Source organism: Petromyzon marinus, chromosome 34 (assembly GCF_048934315.1).
Source record: "Petromyzon marinus isolate PM22_M1 ecotype Great Lakes invasive population chromosome 34, UKy_Petmar_22M1.pri1.0, whole genome shotgun sequence".
NCBI classification, from domain to species: domain Eukaryota; kingdom Metazoa; phylum Chordata; class Hyperoartia; order Petromyzontiformes; family Petromyzontidae; genus Petromyzon; species Petromyzon marinus.
The window spans coordinates 5,862,376-5,882,268 of NC_133700.1; the positions used below are offsets into that span (position 1 = coordinate 5,862,376).

A 19,893-nucleotide genomic window follows, 5' to 3' on the forward strand; every position below is an offset into this window, starting at 1 on the left:
GTGGCTGTGGTAATGATGATGAGAATATCAGTAGCAGAGCAACAAGGAGGCAACTGAAGACTGGTCAAAGTGAGCATCAATCAAAAGGCCAGCCTTACAATTAACTCTATAATTAAAATCATTTGTCAATCTGATGCTGGATGAAAGCCTCCACACACCATGTCAGTCATTTTGGTTGCGTAACTATACTTTACCACACTGGTCAGTACCGGCTGACAAAGGAGTTAGGCCCAGGCGCGGTTCAGAGTTCACTCTCCATTGATTTTAGCCATTACCCACGAATCAACCTCAAGTTGACGGGTTCATAGTGCAATGCGCTAACCACTATACCACCACACCCTCCCCCATGAATAAAGGAGAGTGGTCTGCTAATTGAATCAAATAATTCACTGTGGTTCTTGTACCCACCTCTCAAAGAGCGAGGATATGAAGAAGTCAGGGTCAAGCTTGCAGGCGCACACCTACAGGCAGCAGGAGACACACGGAGCCGACATTAACCCTCTCCACTGAACACATTCTCATCCAACTAATAATGCGGTGAATGAGATTTAAGCTGAGATAAGCTACACATGACCGGTTCCATACAATCAGTTACAATCAGGATGTTACCGTAAAAAAAACAAGGCATTTAATCGCAAAACACGACTGCAGCAGTGTAATGTACAGCCTGCTGTCAATATGACGCTGAATGCAGGCCTCCTGACGCCCGAGTCGATCGTGGCGGTTGTTTGACCATACTTCACCATGTTGATCAATGAAGGTTGGCAAAGGCGGAGAGGCGTAGTACACTTCATTAGAGAGAACTAGGACATGACCGGTTGGTTTGTCAAAGGTCAACGTTTCTCCCTTGCCGAGGCAAGCTTAAGGGGTTATGCCTATTGTTGATCGTGATCCTGAAGCAGTGGTAGATATTCTGCATTACCATGGCAGGAGTCAGTCACTCCATAGAGCTTTGAAAGTAAACAAATTATTTATTAGGAGATGGTGCATCAAGTTACATGCCATGAAGGGCAATTGCCTAGAAGGTCGCCACTTATATATGTTCCTTTAAAGGGGACATTGTTATATGACGAGTGTGTTGAGTGTTGTTGTTTTGTAGGAGCTTTGAGCCAACATGGCTGAGAATATGTATTTGCATGCAGGCTTTAGTCATATGTGATTAACCTATGTCATGTGTAGTGAGATTGATTGTCTCGGCGTGGTTACCAATGAGTGCACGCACACAAAAAAACCCTGATTTAAAACAAAAAAAACCTTTCTTTTAACTTAATCGGACTCAGCCAAAAGCTGATGGTTAAGATGTATAATTATATCAGATGATTGACATGTGACGAACCACTCTTTACACAGCGTATATGAGCAACATCTGGTGAATGGTGGAAGACATGGGCTATTGAAGAAGTCACTGAGAAAGTATGTATTTGCAGCAGGTGCCATGTGTGTCATGGGCAATTAACCTGCAGCTGGTGATTATGCATGTGTTATCAGCAATTACCCGCAGCAGGTAAAACATGTATATAATTAGAAATTACTTTGCAGCAAGTAAGATGTTTCTACTGTCAGCAATTACTGGGAACAGGATAGATGTATGTTGTAGCAATCGCCTGCAGCAGGTTAATTGCGTGGTATTATCCATCACCTGAAGCAGGTGAGAAGTGCAAATATTATGAGCATCGGAGGAACAATGCTCACAACAACGAGCGGAGCGCTGGGTGGCTAAAACGCAGCAAGTTGGCACAGTGGGAAGCAAAGGTGGTGCATCTGCGGGTCATCGCAGTCAGTCAACCCATTGCACCTGAGTCTGTCCCATCATCTCCTGCCAGCGAGCCTTTGATGCTTCATGGCCTCAAGTCGCACCTGGTCTAGCACAACCGCCATGGTGACGTCACTGCCACTCTGTGGCGAATGGCGGTTATTGTTATGTGAGCAATTAACCTTCAATGTTCTTTGGGTCTTTAGGTAAAGTCACGTAGATAGGAAAAAAGATTGAAAGACCCAAAGAGTATGAATTCCTGCAGTCACGAAAGCTTTAAGTCAAGATTTAAACTGCAATGGGTAAGATGTGTGTCATTAGCAATTACCTGCAGTAGGTAGATGTCAGGGTCAATCATGGAGTTGCAGAAGTGGGATTGCACATAGGTCATAGCCTGCCCTTTGATCTGCAGGCCGTTCCGCACCCACATGTTGCTGTGCACCTCCGACAGACAAGCCTAGGTAGGGCACACAAAAGACAAAGATCACCCGTGTAGCCTTTAACAAACTGTTGGGGTAAGTGCTATTAGACAGCATATATTAAGAACTGAAATAGTGCACGAGGGGGTGGTATAGAAAGCATTACGCAGAGCAACCCTCGTCTCCGCAGTACTTATGTTTACATAAGGCTCCAGGTAATCATTTAAGATTGAGGATCAGGAATAGATTTGTATCACTTGCCAGTGAATTTAGCCATGGATGTGAATCGAAATGAGGTCACCAGATTCGTAGCGCAGCGTGCTTACCACTATGCCACTGCTCCCCCATAATGTGCGATCATGCACATATGCACATAGGTGCCTCAACAAATCCACATTATTGCATTAACACACACAAAATAATACACGCAGACTCGTGCACTCTCTCTCTGTCTCATACAAATGCACAACCCAAACCCTATAAACATCCATTAATTTAAAGAACTCATAGCTCAGTGGGGGCTGTACCTGGTAATGCAAAAAAATGCTTAGTTTGACTTTATTTGTATATTGTAAGTGATTTGTTTACCTTTTGTCGTATTTTTCACTGCTATTGTGTTTTTTGTATTGTTTGTTGTTGTAACGTTCTCACCCGCCCCCTACCGGACATCTGTGAAAAAGAGCTTTACAGCTCATCGGATTCCTCCAGTAGAAATACATATTTTAATGATCAGGAAAAAATATTCCGAATTGGCTGAACACATCGTGATATATAGAGGGCCACCGAGCTTGGGCAAAATGTTGCTCGTGGCTCTCCGCCTGGCTGCCCTTCCCTCTTATCTGTGTTTTTTTCCACGTGCCTTAATCATTCTCTCTCTGCGGGCGTGAGCGGATACTATGCGGCACGTTACAAGCTAACATTGCCATCGTCAAAATGCGTAAGCACATGCGATGTGCGTACCCACTTGTGTGTGTGTGCATGCATGCGTGTGTGAAATGGGCAATAGAGATAGGACAACATCGGCTGATAAATTACAATAAAAATTAAAATAGTGAATGCGCAAGTCGGCACATTATTAATGCAACGAATAATGTGAGTCGGGTCAGCACACAGCTAACAGTAGGAAATATCAGTAGGTCAGCACATTATAATTATGAATACACAAAGCGAGCAAGACAACACCGGTGCTGCTTTGATAAGTTCAACTGTAAAATATATCCTTTCATAGGGCAATGAGAACATTGGGAGTGGAAGGTTTGTGATAACTGTGCCAGTTTTGGCAATGAATAAAAAATAAATTGTACAAATACTTTCATATGAATACAAAAGTGAATATAAAATCAATTATGCACGGCCTTTAAATTCAGGACTTAAAGAGGACCTGGTGAAGGTGTCTGCCCTGAAGACAGCCAACATGAGTAATTCCACTTCGGATAATTATCAAATCTGCGGACTCAACCTTCCAACAATTGCATCAACATTGAGAGGTATTTATGGGACCTTTTTGCCAGCATCCCAAATGATGAAAAAAATAGGCGTTAAGATGTTCAAACGCCAAATAGATACCTTTTGCAAGGCATCAAGTTCCCATTAACCACACATACTTGTGGCTAAACATGCGAACCAACATGCTTGATAATACACCCACCTCTATAACTTTGGGTTCCATTTATAACACCGTTAAATAATATATATTTTATATATATAATTGTTGGCAAACACAGGCCCAAGGTCCCAAAATACCAAGTTGCCAGGAACAAACCGCACTAATAAAGTTGTGCTTGATAAGAGTTAACACGTTTCTTGTTACTTTTGAGCTTGGGTGATAAGAAGTTGGAAAAAGAGACAATTGAAGGGGAATTCCCAAGTCGAGCAGCGGGAAGGAAGAAGCGGAAAGGGAAATGTAGTGACCCGCTGTGTGGTGGCTGAATACCGTGCGGATGAGATTAAATGTTCAGTCTGGTTGGTAATTATATAATTACAGATTGCATTTCAACGTAAGGTGTAATTCATATTTTTGTATAGTCGTAAAAAGGCCCAGTTCAAAGCTTATCCGTAGCACTGGGCAGTGCTCCAATAGATACACAAAACCCATCAGACACCCCGCCCAAGGCTAAAACTCAGAGCCCATCATTGCTGGGCGCGATGTTCCAATACAATTCATAATTGACAACTAGCCAGATCTCCATAATGCTGGCTCAATGCTGCAATATTGACATCGGTATGTTGAGGAGGCATCCAACCTTGGGGCTCAAACCCAAAGCATTAGTGGAGCTAGCTCGATGTTCCGAAAGTAACACCGAATTGTGAGAGACAATCAAATCCAGTCCAGGGATCCAACTCAGGGTTTCAGCAGTGCAGGCTGAATGTTTCAAAATAAATATCAATTCGTGACAAATCCCCAGCATCAGGGATCAAACTCGGGACTCAGTAGCGCTGGCCGAGCGCTGCATCATACACATAATCACTCGGAACTATCCAGTCACATCAGTTATACATTTATAAATGTAAAACATTGCAGTGATTCAAATCACTATGTGGCTGCAATTTTGATTTAATAAGTTCAGATGTGTCAGCGTATATAGGACTGTATGTCATACGAAATTCTTCAAACAACTTCCATGCCAGTGGCTGTAATAGCTAAATACATCAACTTAACACTTGGACTTAATATGATAAATTACCCAAGCACCCAATCCACTTTGTCAAGTTCAACTTTATAAAACTTTCAAAAGAGCACACTGCAAATGTTAGCCTCTCCTTGCATTCTCTGTAACATTTTGTTTTAATAAATTTGCACAGAGGTGGCCAGGTGGTTCAGGAAGCTCATAATGGCAAAAAAGACTGTAGAGCCATTTGTCAACCGGCTACTGGATGAATACCGCCTCCACGCACCGTGTCGGTCACAAGGGTTGTTTGACTATACTTTATGACAGTGGTCACTGCGGGTTGATGGACGGTGGGGAGCACAGATATGGGACCATAGAAGTACAGCACAACCACGAGATTTGCTGCAGTACACCTTTAGCTGCCCACAGCGTAGCCCCAGTCAGATGGCAACCTGCTTCTGTTCAGACCCAACCCTACATAGCCTTTGAGATCTGACAAGATCAGGAGAATCTCAAGTGATTTGGCCAAAGGTCTCCGCCGCTTGACTGTGGTTGCTCGCACCTCCGTGTAGTTTGAGCATGGAGACAATAAGGTTTCGTTTTTAATTTGTATTTGATTAATTGATCCCGGATTTATATTACAACAGATACGGTCACCTAAACAGACTACAATGCGGTTAAATCAAAAGGACTAAACAAAAATGCATGGCAAAATGATACTTGGCAAAAATGTATTTTGCAAAAGCTTCAGTAAAAAAATATCTCCAAAGTAATTGCTCAATTCAGTAATTGTATGAACAATGTGTATACCATCAGTCAATATTAACACAGGAATATTAGCACCATGAATATAAATGGTGTGTGTATTGTGGGGTTCCACCACCACCTAGTGGTTGCAGCAAACATTAACCACATTCCACTTTGTAGAGAGGTGGCTGGATGGTTCAGGGGTGGTGGGTTCATTGTGGCCATGTTGGAGAACTGAAATCAAATATGTAAATTATGAGAATGACTCATCATAACAGAATAATTGTATAGGCTCGAAAAATCATGAGCTTCAAACAGCTCACAGAAACGTGTAAGCTGATGGGATGAAAGATTATATCTATACTGGGAAAAAACTGAGCATCTGTTTTTCAAAGAAGTTTGGAAAGTGGTTTTAAAATTAAGGAAAGCTATTTGGGAAAAACAACTCGCTTGTCAATCACAAGAGGTGGCCTATATCTTACCAACAAGTGAACACATGGCTAGAACTATAAATAGGGGGTTCAATACTCGGTTCTGTGCCAGCACCTCAAAGTGCTTTGATTGAATTCTTTAAGAGTATCGATTCGTTTCTCAAATGTAGAAGGGTTGCTATTAAACCTAGACAAGACTCCCATTTCCAAAGCCTCGTCTCCAAGAGATGTCTTAAGACAATGACCGTACAAACTCATTCACCTGTGGTTAAGTGTCAATACACTTAGGACTCGACTTACTGGAAAGCTAAGCCTCAGCACAACTTATCCTGAAACCAGATCCCCTTGAGCCAAATTAATTCTGAAATACATTCCCACGTGCTGAAGGCATCTATAAAGAAATCAAGTCTTCTATAAATGATACTGATCCCGATACATTTGAATGAGTGTTACAACACTCGCATGGGCTGACAAATAAAACAATGCAAATGCCTATCTAAGTGTTTCAGTTCTATCCTGGAGTTCTGTTGTTGTTACTGTGCATGGTTCTGTCGAGGTGGGCCCATGCAGTGAATGGTTGGGAATCTGGGTTAACGTGGAACGTGACAATTAATCTTTGATTTACTGGATCTCACCTGTATCTGCAGGGGGTGAACCATCATCTTCATGAGCAGCTCAGAATCTGGAAGAAGGGAATCCAGATCCATATCTTGGGAGCGCACAGCCTGGTGAAACATACACATGGGCACACAGATGCAGGCAAATGCACATTCACACACGCAGTCAGGCATATGTGGACAAACGAGCACGCAAGCACAAAAGCAGTCGCACACACGTATGCAAAAGCATGCACACTCCCAATACATGTACTCGCACACTTAACACACACAATCTTAGCCACACATGTGTGTCACATGACCTCACAAATGCACAAAACCACACACAAACATAGGCAAACATGTGCGGGCACACATATGCACGGTTGTGCACAAACAAGCATGCATGTGGATGACCACTAAAACTTGGGCACAAAGCATTCACCCAAAACACTGAGACCGCCCCATCAGTACATTATGATTGGCAAAGGCTGCACCGTCTGACTACAGATGAGAGGTGCCAGCTACAGTTGTAGGCGTTGTGCATATCTGTATGTATGTGTGTACCTGGCTCAGGAACATGGCATAGTAGCGGTGGAGGGGCAGGTGAAACGTGAGTTGGTTTGGTGCCGGCTGCAAAAGAAAGATCGGCAAATCCTTGACTCGACAATTCCGGGGCGTGTTCTTTCTTTGGCTGACATTCTGACACCACTCTCGTCACTCAGTCACCATCCCTTCTAATGACGAGTTCTCAATTAACGTACGAACATCACTCAAGTTTCAAGTTCATTTTGTTTAAGCAGGTGAGAACTTGAGAGACCAGGATGAGTCTCATTTGCAAGAATGACCTGGGCAGTGAAATGACAAAACCAAAGCAAGTAAAATAAAGTACAGCGATGAGTGAAATAGACACCAGCACAAAGGCAAAACTTTGTTTTCATAATTGTCCCAACAGTTATCAAAATCCACATCAAACAAAGAGCTAGTCTAAAAATAATTATAGCAAACCCCCTGATAATTATCTAAGAATCAAATGTTAATTCAAATTATAATAATATTGTAAACTAACCCAACGTGTGTCAGTACCTCGTCAACAAAGTTGATGGCATCAAACCAGTCTTGCAGATGCTCCAGGCAGAAGCGAATGACCGTCCGTGTGTATTCCGCCGATTCCTGTGCGCACACACGGTACAGAAGCAATTTGATTCTACGTGCTTGATGCCAACACTGATAGCTTTTGATAATAATATTATGTTATAGTCATTTGTTTTTGATAGAGTGCCCTTTAGGCCAGGGCGTCTCAGGGTGCTTTACACGTGAGAAGCAACCTACATCGCATCTCATTTCAAGCATGAGAAAGGTCACCCCCAGCGGCAGCTGTCCCTGTGCGTTGAGCGAGCATCATTCTGCCGGATGGGGGCAAGATTGCGATGTGTAATCGCAATTGAATAATTTGCGGGTACGTTTTCAAATCCGAAGAAAAACAGGGGATCTTTAACATCCACTGTGAAGCAGATGGTACGTAGAATCTTTATGGTTAATACACCCACAGTAATAACCAGCTCAGCCAGCCAGTTTCGAAAAGCGAACCTCTGCAACAAGCAGCCAATGCGCTACCGTCAGGCAATATCTCCATGTGCGTGCTTGTGTGCGCCCCCACAAGACAGACACACATGTACGCGTACAGAGATGTTTGTACACGTGTGCAAAGACAAAAAAACACACCCCCACCCCCCCGTATAGCCTTAACAGACAGTTGGGACAAGTGCTGTTATCGAGCATCGATGAAGGCTGGCACGGCACAAGAGGGGGTGGGTGACCAGCACCACACTCGACTGTCTTCGTCTCCCCAGTGGCGATGTTCACACACTGCACCAGGTGCAATTTTTTTAGGCTGGATCGACCTAGGGGAGGCACAGGACCAGTTCAGATAATCGTTACTGGCATTGGCCATGAGCGGGAATCGAACTTGGGTTGCTAGGTTCGTAGCGCAGCGCACTAACCGCTACACTCACGCTCCCCACATACATTTGTATACACGTGTAGGCGTGTACGCGTGTGTGTGCGCGTGTGTACCGGCGTCTTGCAGTGCGCAAGGAGGCCCCACATGGGCTGAGCACACGCCTCCAGCTCGGCGGCGAAGGCGGCGTAGTACGTCTGCGACTCGAACTCAACATGCTCGTTCAGCTCGCGCCGGTTCAGGTTCATGCCTGCCACAGAAGCAGATGGGTGGCAGTAAGGAGTCGCTGTAGATCAGCACAACGAGCGCGTGCGCGTCAACAGTCATTGTGGTGCAAAAGAGCGGTTGTCATCGTCAACAAGCTGCCAATTCCTCACAAACGACCCACCAGCAGTGGCATGATCATAGATGATGATGACGATCATCATCTGTCTCTATAGAAGAAACTCGCTCGTATGACTTGCAATGCAACGAGACAAAGATCACCTGTAAAGCCTTAACACACTTTTGGGGCAAGTGCTGTTAGCGAGCACCTATGAAGGCTAGCACGGCACAAGAGGGAGTGGGGGTGGCCATTACCACGCCCAGCTGCCTTTGTCTCCCGAGTGGTAATGTTTACACATTGCACCAGCAAGGCCAAGTCAAGCTAGGGGAGGCCCAGGACCAGTTTGGATAATTATCACTGGCGTTAGCAGTGACCGGGAGTTGAACTTGGGTCACCAAGTTCGTAGTGCAGTGCGCTAACGGCTACACTACCACTCCCGATCTTTCTACCCGGCTACACATGACACTCACCCTGGAAGAAGGACAGGAACATCATCCACATCTGCAGCAGTGCGTGATCGTGCAGGAACTGGCGGGCGACGCTCCCATGCGACAGGATGTTGATGAAGTCACTGACGAGAGGCCAATACGTGTTGTTCTTCAGCAGAGCCTCCCCGCAGTTCACCACCAGGTTGAAGTTATCCTCGTCTGCCGAGACAAGCAGAGAGGAAGGCAGCAAGGGGACAAGGCCCCACCAAGGGTATTGTCAACTAACGCTCACTTCCTTGATACCTCATCTGCCCAATAACTCACTCACCTGTTCTCTAGCCCATATCCTGGTAGTGTGTAAATTCATTCAATCACTCACCCACGCACACACAAATTCACCCACTCTCTCACTTACTTATTCAATCACGTATTTGCTCAACAAATAGCTAATGTGCTCGATGGTATTACCTTCTGGCTTACCCAGTCGCTTATGTATTCACTCATTCACTCATCCCCTCACTTACTGACATTAAAATTCGTTCAATTAATTATTCACCCAGCTGCTCACTCACCCACTCACTTTCACACACTGCCACCGCCAACCAGCCTTTGCACCTACCCACTCACTAGCTCAACCACTCAACTGCTTGCTAGTCCACAAGCTAACCTAACAAACAGATCATTATTTTTCTAACTCAAGAACTAAACTCACCCGCCCACTCATTCAACCTCCCGCTCAATCAACATGCCTGCACTTGACCGCAAGCTACAAAACGCTCAACTGCTCTGCACAAACCTCATCACCCGCCACAGCCTTGAGCCCGTGCCCACCCACCATCCAGCTTGCTCACCCTGCAGCGGGCTCTTCACCAGGCAGGTCATCATCATGTCGAGCAGGACGGTGACCATGACCTTGAGCAGGTGGCTCTCGTGCAGCACGGTGCGCACCAGCTCCTCGCTGCTGAACAGCTGCACGCTGATGTGCACGATGCGGTTGGAGAGCGTGTCTGACTCATGGGAGCGCATCAGCATCTTCATGATGAATGCATAGTGCTGCACAAACGTCTTGGTGAAGGCCACCTGCCCCCAAGAGAGCAGAACAGGGGACAAGGATGGAGGGGTCAGAGTTGGAGGGTCAAGGTTAGGGTTACCGTAAAAAAAGTAGAGTTTAGAGTGTTTCCCCCCTGTCGAAATACGCGTTGGGTGGTGGTTTACATCACCTGCAGGTGAAACTCTACATTCCTATGGTAATGACGATACGATTTATTTTTATATGCAGCGTCCTGTATAGCAGGGCGTCTCAGGCCTCTTTAAATTTCATCTCATCTGAACACATTCGAAAGGGCACCCCCATTAACAGGTGTCATCTGTGGGTACGAGGTGACCTAGCACCTGGCCCACAAATAGGCATTTGTCTGGCAGTGGGGGACGTTGATTGCTATGTGTATTCCAAATAAGGTAATCTGGGGTCACATTTCTAATTTAGCAAATTTGGACCTGGGAATGTTAGCCACCGGGATGTTAGCCAGTTTGCATAAAGTTACAATTCCAGTTGGGGGTTCATTAAGCCCATAACTATAAAAAAAATAGTATTCAAAGTGGGTACCATTTTGTGCCAATTGAATAATCGTCATCCGAGGGAAAGAATAAGTGCAACCATGGCAGTGTGGAATTTCAAATTCCAGCTCAAAATCACAAACAAATTTGAGCGTCGCCTCAAAGCTCGGTTGAGCAGGGAGACATTAACACTCCATCGCTGCAAACACTTCAACACCGTAGTCTTCCAGCCTCCCTAAACCTACACCCAACCATCTCTACCACCTTCTCCTAAAAACCACCACCGATTCCCACAAACAGGACAACCCTCACATTTTCTTCTTTGGTTCTTTCGGTAAAGTCACGTAGAATGAGAATAAAATAATAAATTGATAAAATAAAATAACACAATAATATTCTCACGACGTTTCGGTCACAACACAAGCGGCCTTCATCAGGTGAAGGGACGAGACAGTGTTATTTTATTTGATCAATTTATTATTTTATTCTCATTCTACGTGACTTTACCGAAAGAACCAAAGAAGATGAATCCTTGCAGTCACGAAAGCTTTAAATCGAAACCCTCACTTTCTTAACCGCCTAAGATTTGCCCGTTCTCCATTACTGTAGAGGATCTTGACATGCGGGTGAATGTCAAGTCAAATAAAAATAATTTCCCCACTCTGAGCCAGGTGGAAATTCCATGATAATTTAAACTCGTAACGCGCTGCACAGTGCTCACTCACTCACTCACGGAGAGAATGACTCAGAGAGGCGAGGAATCGCAGAGAAACACGAAGGCACACAAAGGACTGAGTGGAACATCATTATTCTATGACTGAGCCCAGGCACGATATGGGGCAACCACAGTTGATTGCCCACAAAGTGGAAATAATGTTATTGCCACCTGAGAAATCATATAGTGAGTGGAACTCCAACTGACATAAAGTAATGAACTTCTGATTGCAAATGGCACTATGGTGCTGTAGAGGACTAATGCTATCCCTTGGACAGAAAGAAGAACCAACAGAAGGGCACTATAAGCCATTGGTGAAAAGGTTAGTCTGTAAACCATAATGGAAACTAAAATACAATGGATATATAATTCGGCGTGATGGGAAAACCTGGAAAAACTGTTGATATTTGGTACAGAGCGGAACGAAAGAGAAACAGAGGTAGACGGAGATCAATATGAACAGATACAATTGCAAATGTAACCGGGGGGACAATTATACGAAAGGTTAGCGGAGAAGTCCTAAATCAGTGTGTGCAGTATTATCATCATCTAGGTGGAGAATTACTCAGCGATAGAGTCGAACAACAAACAGAGAGACGGAGTGGCGCGCGTCGAGATGTCACCTTGTACTCCTGGTCGGGCAGCATGTTCAGCAGCAGTGTCACCATCTTCTGCGGGAACTCGTACTTGACCGTCCAGAAGAGAAGTTCCTCCAAGAAGCATTTGTGAGTGAGTGTCCCTGATGAGCCTGCTCCCAATGGGGGACAGATGGTGGAGTGGCAGAGGATTGGGGAGTGGGAGGAGATTTGGGAAGGTAAAAAGAGGTGACAGGAGGAGTGAGTGGAGATAGCAGAATAGGAAGGAGATGAGGACGGTTGGAGCAGATGAAAGAAATTGGAAGTGATGAAAGGGATGGGAGGATATGGGAGGAGTGGGAAATTTGGAGATGGTGGAAGGTGATGGAAGGATGAGTGAGAGGAGATAGGAGATATGGGAAAAGATAAGAGGGTGGAGAAAAGTCAACCGGCGATTAAGTCAATTGGCTACTTATGACTACGTGCATTAATTTTCCTGTACATGTCAAGCCAGTGACTTATCCATAAATGACTCATATTTTGTAAAACTATCGAGAATTACATTCAAAATTATACCGTCATATATATTATTATTACGATGCTTTTGCAAATGTTACCTGTGTGGTTGGCTAATTTCTGGAACTGCCCCAATGACATTCAGGCTTCAGTCACGCGTGGTCACGTTAGTCAATTGAGTCGCTCATCCATCCAGGATCATTTAAATGAGTACCACTTTACAAAAAGATAGCAGTGGTTATCCTTTGGGATCAGTGCCTCTGCTGTAGGAATGTGGAATTTTTCCCACTGGATCATGGCCACAAAGATAAGAACCACACTATACTTGCCTGAGCAGGCCAAATGAGCATAAATACCGCTCCACACAAAAGCAATAACTTAACCGTAACATGAAGGATAAAGCAAAATGTTCTGGTGCGTCTCATCTCCTTCAGTACCGACCGTGCTATTATCGAGTCACAGTGCTACCTCCATCCCACCCCCGTTGCCACTGGGGTTATTTATAGGGAGATTTTCATGAAGAACTCTCCACCGAAATTGGTACCGATGCTTCTCCGTCATCGCTCACGGCAGGGAGCGTCACTCGCGCTGCGTGAATGCACATATATATCCTCAACGTTGTTTTCGATTGTTTTGGGAAATACTTTATATGGGGGGGGGGATTAAAAAAAAAACACATTGCTTTGGTTGCATGTGTACACGTGGAAATAGGCATATCTTCAATTTAGCCTTACGGACTGCTAAGGCAAGTGCTCTTTGTGAGCACTTATTCAAAATTGGCATGACCCATGACGGGTTAGTGTGGTCAGTCAGCACAATGCCTGGCCAACTTTTCCTCCACGGTTTGTTGCCTGCACACTGCATCAGGTACTCATTTAAGGCCGAGTCGGTAAAGAGGACGCCCAGCAAAGGTTACGACACCACTTAGCTGTGGCCAGGAATGGAACCCAACTCGCTGGGTCTGTAATGCAGCATGCTAACCACTGAGGTGCTGCTCCCCACACACAAGCCCATATATATTAAAATATAAGGACTCCTTTAGTTATCTGTACAGACCGCAGGGGACAAATACTGTTTAGCAAATACCTACTAATCACAAGAATTGGCATCACATATGAGAGGGTTGTGTGATCAACACTACATCTGGCCACCTTTGTCGACAAAACACTATGGTTTATTGCAGCCCGAGTCAATTTAGCGGAGGCCCAGAATGGGATAAGATACAGGTGCCACTAATGTGGGTAGCAATTTAATCTAGGTTGTCAGAATTGTATCGAAGTGTAAAAACTGCTTCCCGCACTCATTTTTAAATATTCTAAGTGGGTTGTGGTTTAAGTTTGTAACAATGAACCCAGGACGTCAACATCACATCTCAGGTGAGTCAAGAAGCCTCCCTTTATTTAATTGCTACTTGGAGTCATTAACAGAAAGGCCAAATAACTGAAAAGGCTACAAGATTTAATGGGGAGGGTCAACGCGTTTTTGGGAAAGGACAGTGGCCAAACACTAGCCCACAAACCGAATAGCCACTAGTCGGAACAATTCCACTTACCTCACCACTAACTGGCTAACCAGCCACTAGTACTAGACTACCTCCAGACCCTAATCCTACTCATGCCCAACTAGCCAACTAGCCACTATGACTCACCATCCCATTAACCCTACAGGGACCCTCTTTTTATCGGCCACTACATCAAGGCAGATAGAGGGTATTTCCATTGCAAATAACTTCCATTGTATATATAAAGTTATACAACTAAAAGTGGTACCGTTGTAACAATATATGCCGTCTCATGGACTATACGCAGTATTTCGTGACTGCAGGGATTCATCTTCTTGGTTCTTTCGGTAAAGTCACGTAGAAGGGAAATAATAAAATAATAAAAATAAAACATAATAAAATAAATATTTTATAAAACATAATAAAATACATATTTTATAAAATAAATATTTTGTTATGTTTTATTTTTATTATTTTCCTTCTATGTGACTTTACCGAAAGAACCAAGAAGATATACGCAGTATATTAACACTAATTTGAAAAAAATATTTCAAAGGGCTGGGATATACACTTATGGCAGCAGGATGGCACCGTAGTACAAAGCAAAAACTATTGGGTTCGATTCTGAACTCGGACGCCTATGTGGCGTTTGTATGTTCCCCTTGTTTTGTATGAGATTCTTCCAGGTTCTCCAGTTTCGTCGCAAAGCTAAGAAAAAAACGATAAAATGGAACTGGCATTGGCCAAACATCCCCGCGCTGATATATTACCTGCAACGTTACTCAATTGGGATTACACTTAGCAACGTTGAACCCTGCTGGAAAAAAATACTTGGCAAGACCCTCGTGGAAAAGAGTTTTGATACTCAATCAGACATTCCTGGGTAAAGAAATGTAATAATACACGTAATAATACAAATAATAACACACAAGCGAAAACCAATTTTAATACATGTTTTTTGTGCGGTCATTGGTTACCGAGCTGGGACCATATACTCGCTGCGCTTGACAAGCCCAGATTTAAAATCTAGGATCTCAGAAATATTGGTTCAAATGTATTGGACATTGGCCATCATGAGCCTCCCGATTCAACTAGCAAGGGTCTATCTACAACACCAAGTGGCGCACGTCCCTCATCTGGTCAAGCCCAAGTTCAATGTACCCACCCCGTGCAACCGTAGCCAGCGATACCTCGTGTTCCTTAACCCTGTCACTCAAACCCCAGCCCAGCCACAGCCTCCCATGACCACATGCCTCTCTATATTTAACCCTGCTGTGTTTACAGCGTCAGGGCTCCCTTATCAAGGCTGACATGTGAGCTGGCGGGGGTGGGGGGGGTACCTTGCAAGAGAGCACTGATGCTAATCATTAAAATAATGTCATTCGTTTATCAAAAAGTCTCCAGACTCGTTTTCATAAAGGTCAAGCAACGAGAAGTTTGGCCCATTCTGTTAAGGTGTATTGCTGCGTGAGGTTTTCGAGGTTGTGTTGTACAGCTCTCCAATGTGGGAGCTTCTTTGCCCGAATATCGCAGCAGGTGGAGCGAATGGAGAACTCATTCAAGGAGTGTTTTTGTTTGCGCGTAGTAAAAATCCGAGAGCACTCGGAGATAGCCCCACGATGTAGTGTCATTGATGATGGCACTATAGTATAGCGACAGCACCGTGTGAGCGGTACTGGATGTGCGGAGCCTCTCCCTGGCACCCGAGTGAGCATACCAGTGAAGAGGCCGAGTAATCCCGAGGGGGCACGTGACCGGATGAGGTGGTAACGAGGACCAGGGAGGGGGTGAGAGGAACATGTGATGTGGGTCCTGAACCGTCGTGAAGGATCTGGAAAAGGGGCGTGGCCAAGGGCGGGACCTGGCCACGCCGCAGGGATAAAAGCCGAGCCCCGGGGGGGGGGGGGGGGGACCAGGGTTGTTAATCTCTGGTAAGAAACCCTCGTCATCGTGCTCTTCGTGCACGTGGACCAGGCAGCGTGTTGGCTGTCCTAGTCCGATTTAGTAGTTGTCCCATCCAGTGTGTAAATAACCATCTCCCCCCCACGTGTATATAGTTAGTATAGGAGCGGTGGTTCACCACCCTATGTTGTTATTAACAGTTACTGTGATGTTAGTAGAATAAAACGTGTTGCCTCCAAGTTCAAGTGTGCGCCTCAATTGAACCAATTACATATACGAGGGGATGAGATTCAAAAGTGAACACAGACAGGTTGACAGCCTATTTGCTGTACTGTCATCTGCTGGACATCTCGTAGACCAGTGGGTTTGGGAGTTTTATAAACCTGTGACATCTCACTTCAAATCAGGCAAAGCGATGTCATCATTGCATATAGTTGTGTAGAAGATGCCTATCCTGTCAATCCACATGAAGCTTTAGTTAGGGTCTTTTCAGTTATGAGCATTCATGATCTTTTTCAACATTTGATAAAATCTTACAACAACCATAACTCGAAAAGCATTATAGAACCTACTGCGCTGCTTTGGACGATTTATGATGGCTTAACTACAGTCTAATGTGCACTCACAAATAGCCATATGATGTCGGCAAAACAAGTTCAACTTCTGTCCATGTACATTCATGGCAGATGTTATCCGAATCTGGCCTGAGCCTACCATAGGTCAACAAAACTTAAACTAGCTTTACAAAGTTAACATCAGCATTGTATCAGAAAATGTCTGTAATGCCGTAACAAATAATTGCATTAACAGAACTTAGGGATATCTATGGGACCCTTTTTTATCAGAATTTAGGAAATCAATCTTTAACATCACAATACTTGGAGGTTATCGGCAATCCTGACAAAACGTGTATCTAAATCAATAACTGCTTTTTAGAAATACTTTACAGCTCTTTGTCAATCCCTGATGAATGAAGGTCTCCCTCCCTATGTCATGCCAGTTATATGGGTTGTTTGAACGTGCGCTGGTAAGTGTATATTGGCGACGTTAGCCATGGCCGGAATGAAATTTGGATCACAGGGTTCATAGTGTAAATCTGTGCACATTCGTAGACGTCTATTGCAGCCTACGAACGTAGGAGCGTTTTAGTGCGTACGTGCATGCTACAGTGTGCGTGCGTGAATTCATGCATGCACGTGTGAATGCGCGGTAGTGCATTGGCGAGTATGAGAGTTACAGTGCTGATTGCGCGCGTGTTCTCTGTGGCTCGGGCAGGCGGGTTTATTAATAGCGCAGTTCCATCGGTCAAGACGCACGCGCTCCCCACGCGACCACTCCGGCTGACGGGAGAGGAGTTTCCAAACCTTCTCCCCCTCCCCCAAACCCATCCCCAATATCCACCTATCGGTCCACCTCCAACATCCCCACACGCACCGTCGACTCAAAAATAGCCACCACGACCTCCCAGCCACTCTGTCCTCCCCAGCCTAAGCAATGACCACTCACTCGCCAGTTCACCTGTGTCGCCGGACAGTCCATCACTGATGTGTGGTGGGTGGCACTGAGCGCTGAGAGTGATACATTATCAGTAATGAAAGTTCTTAAGTGTTCACGTGCTCAAATGAGGGATGGGCGGTGTTTATATCCGTTGGGAGTGTCCGAGTCAGTGGTGGAAATTTCATAATCCTGTGGCGGGGACCAGCCTATTCACGTGACAACCGCTAGTGACTTGCAACAAATTGATGCTAATTTTGTCAACAACGGAGGGGTGACTGATACAGCAATTTTGCTGTGACGGTTTCCACCTGAAGACGGAAGCTTGTGTTGCCTCCAAAACGTCGTGATTTAATTTAGTTGTTTTCATTTATTTTATTTTACCTACGTGACTTTACCGAAAAAAAACAAAAAGTACGGGATGAAGGTTCCTATCGGTTTGCTTTGTTCCCATCCAAAACATTGATTAAAGGGTGCCAGTGTTTATAATTAAAGTATATAATCATTGCTTATTCCTGTTGTTATATAAATCAAATATATGAACGTATTGGTGGTACACTGTTGCGCAGCATAAAGAAAACATTTTTCGCGATAATTTATTTTCCCGCAATTCGCAACCCCGGTCATAAAATCTTGCAGGGTGGTGCGTCAAAATCAGTTCTCGTGATGTCGAGGCAGTTGGCAGACGAATGTCAGTTAAATGTTTTTTTTTACTGTTTTATGAGGACCAGTGTGTTATGCTGCACCAGTTTACCGCCAAAACGTGCATATGCTCATTTAAATATGGCAATTGTATATATAATGTAGCGATGGGCTCATGCTCTCAGTACAATGCCAAATCATGGCCTTAATTTAGTTACATCTCAAATAACCGATTTGTTTGCGAATATTTGTATGGGATGTCTGCTGCCAATATGGAGTTAGTGGCACAGGTGGACTGCTGCATCGCAAAACCACGAGAGATGGCAACGTCTTGGCCGATGGTGATAACGATTTGCAAAGACTGTCAAAAGATAGTCACCAGGTGTTCATCACAAGATTCAGTTCACACACACACGCCCGTGTTGTGTGCTCAGTTCTTGACACCCACCGCCGAGGATGGCGATCTTGAACCTCTTCCGTCGCCCAAGACTGTGCGGCTCCTCCTCCTGGTCGTACTGTGGCACATATACGTGCATCGCGAAACACAGGTTACTAAACTAAACATTATTTTTTATTTTACCAGATAAGGCCCGCTGAGCTGTATAGCTCTTTTTCAGAAGCGACCTGGCCATCACAAATGATAGTTCAGTTAAGTGGCTTATCATGTGGAAATGTATAGTAGCCAAATACTCTTAAACGAATGTTGATTCTAAATGTGGAGGGAAAAACTGGAGGATCGCGAGAAAAAACCATGTGACCACGGGGAGAACATGCAAACTCCAAATATACAGGTGTCAGAGTCGGAATCGAACCCACGACCCCCTCTACACCAGGCAAATTAGTCAACATCTCGACACCATTTTATTTCTAAGAAACTCGCTTGCTGTAATTCACGGCTATCTGGTCGATGTTTTTTTTTTCCCAAGACAAGGCGGAAGAGTCAAATTGAAAGTCACAGGGTCACAAAACGCCTTGGCAATTTATCCTATTGTTTGGTGATGCGACACATGGGCATATCTTTAGCAAAAATTGGATGACCACTGTGCCACCCTATCCCCCTGTATTAGATACTCGACATACCTGACCTAGAGCTATCCCTCGGAGAAATAATTGATAACAACTGTGTCCAGGTGCTCCGAGTAGTTGTTGGTATTGCAGATGCACAGTTACCTTCTCCGAATCAACTTCCGATCCTTCATCTGCGATCGTCGAAATACGGTCTCCAAGCACTGTGAACACGATAAGGTCGGTCCATCAGCAGGTCGTCTCAACGACACGTGCATTAATTAAAGCGGCCGATCGCTTGATTAATTAAAACATAATTGAACGTTGTTTTATCAACTTCAAAGCCGAGGAAAGGTAAACCTGCATTAAATTTAGGTGTATGTACCTTCACCTTAATTTTTAAGGTAATGCTTTAAAGTAATTGTTCTAAAGTGGAGGATAATTGATGGTCAGCATGGTCACCAATAACGGTACAACAATCCCTGTAAAATGTTATTTAGATTTTATTTCTAAAAAGTTGAAATTCGTGCTCTAATGACCATTCTGGCGGCATTTATTTCCATTGGCAGCTCCGACCCAGAGTCCAGGAGTAAAGTTTCCACATCCCAATGGCAGGACCCAGTTCCCCCATAGCACAACAACCGTTGATCTCCCACAAAGTGGTACTTATCATGATACATTTGGAATATAGCAACACCCTTAGTTAATCCAGAAAAGT

General features: G+C 44.5%; 1 protein-coding gene across 9 annotated transcripts in view; it reads right to left on the reverse strand.

Annotated features, from left to right (window-relative positions):
• Positions 1–19,893, reverse strand: part of UBR3 (ubiquitin protein ligase E3 component n-recognin 3) — a 158,510-nt gene that overhangs the window by 127,367 nt on the left and 11,250 nt on the right. For all 9 annotated transcript variants that reach the window (XM_076071656.1, XM_076071662.1, XM_076071655.1 and 6 more), the window contains exons 6-16: positions 19,341–19,399; positions 18,619–18,685; positions 12,164–12,288; positions 10,120–10,348; positions 9,311–9,487; positions 8,632–8,765; positions 7,642–7,728; positions 7,123–7,188; positions 6,595–6,684; positions 2,082–2,210; positions 409–461 (exon numbers count right to left, since the gene is read on the reverse strand). In XM_076071656.1, coding sequence (XP_075927771.1) covers positions 409–461; positions 2,082–2,210; positions 6,595–6,684; positions 7,123–7,188; positions 7,642–7,728; positions 8,632–8,765; positions 9,311–9,487; positions 10,120–10,348; positions 12,164–12,288; positions 18,619–18,685; positions 19,341–19,399 — 1,216 coding nt within the window. The remainder of the gene's footprint in view (positions 1–408; positions 462–2,081; positions 2,211–6,594; positions 6,685–7,122; positions 7,189–7,641; positions 7,729–8,631; positions 8,766–9,310; positions 9,488–10,119; positions 10,349–12,163; positions 12,289–18,618; positions 18,686–19,340; positions 19,400–19,893) is intronic.